The 5845-nt window shown below is 38.8% G+C and overlaps 1 protein-coding gene across 3 annotated transcripts in view; it reads left to right on the plus strand.

Moving 5' to 3' along the window:
- Positions 1-5845, plus strand: part of MCM9 (minichromosome maintenance 9 homologous recombination repair factor) — a 60757-nt gene that overhangs the window by 19878 nt on the left and 35034 nt on the right. For 2 of the 3 annotated variants that reach the window (XM_006035163.3, XM_025191331.1), the window contains exon 7: positions 773-892. In XM_006035163.3, the coding sequence (XP_006035225.1) occupies positions 773-892 (120 nt within the window). Of the gene's footprint in view, positions 1-772; positions 901-5845 lie in introns of those variants that run through there. The other variant, XM_006035164.3, reaches the window with a different exon arrangement.

The following is a 5845-nucleotide window of genomic DNA, read 5'->3' on the forward strand; positions in this document are numbered from 1 at the left end:
TGTTGGATGGAAATTGTGCCATGTGCCAGGTGGTATGTAGGTCATAATCTATGTAGGTCAAAACAATTATAAAATAATAGGTGTTTGTATAAAAACATGGGATATTTTTTTTAAAGTTTTCAGAAGCCTAATAATTATAATTATAACTCTAGTTACTTAAAATTAAGTTATATATTAATGTATTATAAGACAGTGAAATAATTTTAGAACTCTTTAAGGATATGTTAGTAGCTAGAATATTTACTTTTGTAATTACTTTATATTGTTAAATTACAAGTATGGTAGAAGTTGTAAATTAGCATTTGCAAGTATTGCTTAGAAAGTAAAGAATTGTTTAGTTTATTGCTGCAATACATAAGTAGTTAAATATGGGATCATAACTAAGCACTAGTAGCAGTTTGCTTCATTGGGTGGGAGGTCTTCAAAGCAAGCATATTAAAATACAAAAACCAGGTGCTAAGTGTTCTGAAAAGGGTTGATATCTGATAATTTTGGAAAAAGTTGTGTTATGATGTGAAATGAATTTGAATATTGCAATTTGATTAAATGTAGTTACTGAATTATACTATTTTATCACATATCTGAGTGATGCTAAATGGCAGTCTTGCAACTGAATTATTAATTATATTGTGTATGAAGAGCTAAATGTTATGGCAAGGATTAAAAGTATTAATTTAGTTTATAATGTCTATACATGTCTTTCTAAATGTAGCAATCAATATATTTCCTCTGAAATGTCAGATTTTGTACATTTTGTTTTTTTCCCTCCAAGGTGAATCGCATCTTTTGTTGGTTGGAGACCCTGGAACAGGAAAATCTCAATTTTTGAAGTATGCAGTAAAGATTATGGCACGATCGGTGCTTACTGCAGGGATTGGTTCTACAAGTGCAGGTATCTGATATTCCAACCAGCGCCAATTTGTGCTCTTAACTTTTATTATTGCATACCTGGGAATGTGATTTTAATCACAGAGGTATTGAATATATAAGCAAGAACATAAACTAGTTTGATTATATTAATGCAGTCCTTGCAAAAAAAATGCCATGGAGTCAGACAAGTGAGAGTTGGCATGGTTCCCTATAGAAATCTGGCCCTACTGTTTTTTTTATGCACCGAAGGGTTGATTGTAGCGAGCTTCCTTTTTAGGGGATGCTCAGTGAGTCTTGCCCAGAGGCCTCTCCTACTCAGTTTTCATGGTGATGATCTGAGCCTGTATTTTTATTACTCTTCCTAGCAATAGCAAATTTGACATTTCTCCAGAGAAGACAGTGCATGACACTTTCATGGAATAGGATCATAGTAGATACTTCTGCTATTTTCTCTTCTTTAGTGTGTTTTGAGTGGATGCCAAGTTTGCCTCTTTTTTTTTAAAGCAATATCTTAAACTAAGGCATTATCCTTAACTCATTAAGATGCTTTTCAGGAACACACTTTTTTGATTTAGATACTGTTCCAAAGTGAACCAAGTTCCCAATGTCTTAAATCTTCCTGGAGGACAATATAAATAGCAAATTTACTGAGTTTGAGCAAACTTTTATACTATCAGTATGCTCACAAATCAGATATAATATGAAGGATTTCAGCTGGTGTATTTAATATAAATGTGTTATTCCGTTTTGCGTTGCTCCTTTTTTAACACTGGGAAACAGCAGTGTGTTTAAATGGGAAAAAGCAAAAGAATATCTATATTCCCCAGTACCTTATCTCTCTGTCCATTGTGCATACATCCCATCTACAAAAGATTTGTTATGAAATAAGTGTATTGCTGATTTTGAATTCAAAATGTTGGCAAACCTATTAGCAGAGAAGCCATAGAACGTTTCTGCCAAGGGTGATCTTTACTATATCCGTCCATGGTAAGAACTGAGAACAAACTGTACTCCAGGCTGATGTATAGTTTCTCAGGTCTTTGTCAGATATTGACCTGAAGTAAAATGTTGTGATCTATTTGTCAGTAATGATCGCTTTATGCCAGCCAAGCTCATGTACCTCTGCTTTATCTTAATTTACCAGAGCTCTCACTTTCATATAATGCTATTTGTGAGCTGGTGTCCTAGACATTGAACAAATATCCAGCAATAGTTGGATGCCAAGTCACATTAAACTGTGTTTGCATCACAAGCTTGGAGCAACATGATTACTATACTATTGGTTTGTGAAGCTTCAGCACTTTAAGGGCTTCACTCCTTGCAAAAGCCCTCTAAAATCATAAAACCATCTATGGTTAAACCTCAGTCAATTATTTATTTAAAAAAAGAGGAAGAAAGAAAATGAGTCCACAAAAATCTTGTCTATGCACCATTTTCCCATCTTTAACTGTTAAGAGCCACTCCATGAATGAGAATCAGGAAGTATATCTAGACATATAACTATGCTTGTACAGGGAAAAGAGATTTAGGATTTGGGAAGTTAGTGAGCTCTAAGCTAGGGTGAATACACAGCATGCTAGCAGCTCCACACTAACTCCTTGGGTGGATGCTCTTAATGCACAATACAAGTGTGTCTATCTGAAGCAATTAGTACCTTGCCACTACAATTTCTACTTTATGACTTGGACAAAGTATATTCGCATTAAGAGGTAGGAGAAAGTAGTTAGTGTGCTGTTAAATTCAGACCTTAGCTTACTGCACACTGAATTTCCCTATGGACAAGGTCCTAATATAATTAAGAGTTAAACACTCATAACTTCAGAATTGCTGACTGAATCTGCTGCCAACTTAGTTTGAATCTTAGGTCAAACCAAGGAAGGAAATTATTTACCTTCCAACCACATTTTGAGCTGTTTGGCCGTGTCCAGCCATACAGGCACATGCAGCTTGAGGTGCACAAACCTCTTTGCAGCACCACACACTGCACGCCCATATGGTTAAAGTGTGTCCCCCACTGCAAAGTTGTAGCATGGGGGCAGAGTTTGCTGCCAAGATTTCCTGGTAGCAAAAAATCCCCCAAGAAAAGCAGCATGGCACATGGTACAATAGCATGTGCTGGAACAAATGGAGGCTTGGTCCTCCAGGGAGATGCTCTGGCTGCTGGCCAGAGCATCTCTGCTATTTCATTTGTGCCCCAGCTGCTCCAGCACTCCAGGAGCCAGGAAGAACAGGGAAAGGGCAGTTTGCCCAAAGCAGGAGTTTGTCCCTCACCAAAGCGCACGTGCAGGGGTATGCACTGTGGCACAAAGCAGCACAAATTTGTGCTGCTGCAAGCACGTGCCCCTGCACATCTGGACGTGGCCTTTGAGTGTAAGTGTTCCAAAGGAATGGAAGAGGTAAAACTTCCTTTTCCTTTTGGAATGTTATCTTCAAATAACTCAACTGATTTTTCTGGAAATTATTAGGAAAAAGAATCAGTTTCATGCTACGATCAAGCATTAAATATACCCTTCTCAAAGGACATACCAGGGAGAGACGAAACATTAGTGTAAAACTGGTGGAGTGTAAAGCTGGAATTGATCATTTAACTGTAGTGTAGCATAATCCAGTAGCATACTGGCAATGTTGTGAAAGGGTCTACCCACAAATGCTTAACATCCTGTGATAAACTCTGGATAAAAGAAAGAAGGGTGATGAAATAAGGTTCTGTCATTTTAATATAAGAAAGAGAAGATATTGAAAAAGAACTTATTGAATCAGTAAGATGTATATGCATCTCTTCCTTTCTATTAAACTAAGAGTGAATTCTTCTGTAAAATGAACAAAATAGAGTAAGTGTTTACTAAGCAACTACTTGGAAGAGGTGTAGAGGAGGTGAGGGCCTTCCAAGATTTCCTGTTAATTTTATGCACTTGAGTATTCCACTGTTAGCCCACTAAACTTCTCTTGATATATAAATTAAGCATCTACATAACTGGTTGCTGGACTATGGCCCTAATCTTTAACCTTCAGTTTCAGTATGTGAAAACATAGAATGAGTCCTTTCCCTTGTCTTGTATGGTATTTTCAGTGGCATGTTTTTCCAACTGTTTATACTTCAATACCAAAAATACTGACTTTGTAAACTCACTTTTCACAAACCAACTCCAACAGATATTCATAACGGTTGTGCATGGAGAAATGTTAAATGATGCTGCTTTCCGTAATGCTTTTACACATTTTACATTATGTAGTTTCTGTCCTCTTGTACAGTACAGATCATTCCAGACCTATTCTTTTTGAGGTAGAGAAACCAACTGCATCAATTCTATATTAAACACCTTGCTCTCTACACGAAAAGTATGAGTCTGAAGGGAATTGATAAATTGCCAGCACTAGTGGTGTAATCTTCCCTTCAAACTGAAATTATTAAGAAAATAAATTGCTCTTCACTCTAGGGTTGAGAGATGTTCAGGACAGTGATGTAGACATCTAAAGGATTTTCTTTTTCACCTATTTCTGTAAATATACAAGTTGCCCAATTAACTGAATGAAATTAGTTTCTTTGGTAAAGTAGGTTTTGCTTGGTTATGTATATTATAGATTTTTTTTCTTCCTTCCATTGTTTTGGAGCCTTTTTATATAAGAAAATGGTCAGTCTTCCTCTGGAAGCCCATTTCTCGGCTGAGACTCCATGAGTAAGAACATTATCCCAAGCTTGCTCAAGCTTTTGTGAGCTGGATACCAGGTATAAGAGCTGTCAGGGTGGGTTGTGATCACAAGTATGTGGTAGTTACCATGCCTGAGTCCCGATTCCATTGATGGCTTGGAAGATCAGGATTAAAGTCGTAAATATTCAGTACAAATGCATCAGGATTTATCGGAAAAGTCAGATTACAGCAGGCTACCTCATTGTGGAAGTTGCGGGGGAGATATGTAACTGGAATGGGAGGTAGAGCAAGTCTCAATAATCCAGGCAGGAGATAAGTGTATTGATTCCTGTGCCTATAGGAAGGAAGAATGAAATTTTTTATTGTGCCAGAGATAAAAGTTATTTTTTTAAACAATAATTTTGTCTGCCTTTGCTAAGCTATATGATAGCTTTTTGAAGGAATTGTCCCTATCTGGAAATGGATATGGACAATACAAAGTGCATCACTTACTTTTAACAGTGAGGTCTGTATCATATTACCTAAGTGGTCTGGTATAGATACTGTGCAGAGAAAAGGGTAGGGCTTGTGCGAAGAAAAACTCATCCCACTGTCACTCTGGTCGTTTGCATACATGGTGTGGGCGTTTGGTTCCCTGGGGACAACTTGCACCAACACACCTTTGAGTTTGGAATTCATGTAGCGCTGTGCTTTTTCCTCCTGCCTATAGCAGGTGAACAGTGTTGAAAGCTTCCCAGGGCGCATCCTGATGAGCATGCATGTGTGGTTTGCAGCACAGCAAACCAGTTCAAGATGCTACAAACTACACATGGTGCACGTGCACCCATTCACTGTGCTGCTAATTTGCAGTGTGGCTTTTTTTTTTGACACTAGGAGATCCCAGCGTCAAAAAAACCATTGCTAAAACAGCAGCATGGCCCACACAACAGAAGCATGCACCACCAGAAAGGGACCCTGGCCAGCCAGAGTGGCACCATTGCTGCCCTAGGAAGGCCTCCAGGATCCTAGATGATACAGCCTACCCAGGACAATTTGCCCCACACCAACCCCACATGCAGGAGAGTGTGGGCCACAAATTTGTGCTGTTTTTGCCATGATAGTCACATGCCCCTGCATGTGGGAACGTGTCCCTAGATATCAAATGGTATGTGCATTAGGCCTGTGCGAAGCAGCTAGTATTCGCTTTGGATTCAGATTCGGCCGATTCGGGGGACAGTGATTTGATTTGGTGATTTGAATCACTGCCCCAATTCAATTCAGCTGAATCAGCCAGGCCAGGCCCATCCCCCGCCCCTCTCCCAGCCTGGCAATGGCTGCCCCAGCCC

This window comes from Alligator sinensis, unplaced genomic scaffold, assembly GCF_000455745.1.
Source record: "Alligator sinensis unplaced genomic scaffold, ASM45574v1 scaffold1343_1, whole genome shotgun sequence".
Lineage (NCBI taxonomy): Eukaryota > Metazoa > Chordata > Crocodylia > Alligatoridae > Alligator > Alligator sinensis.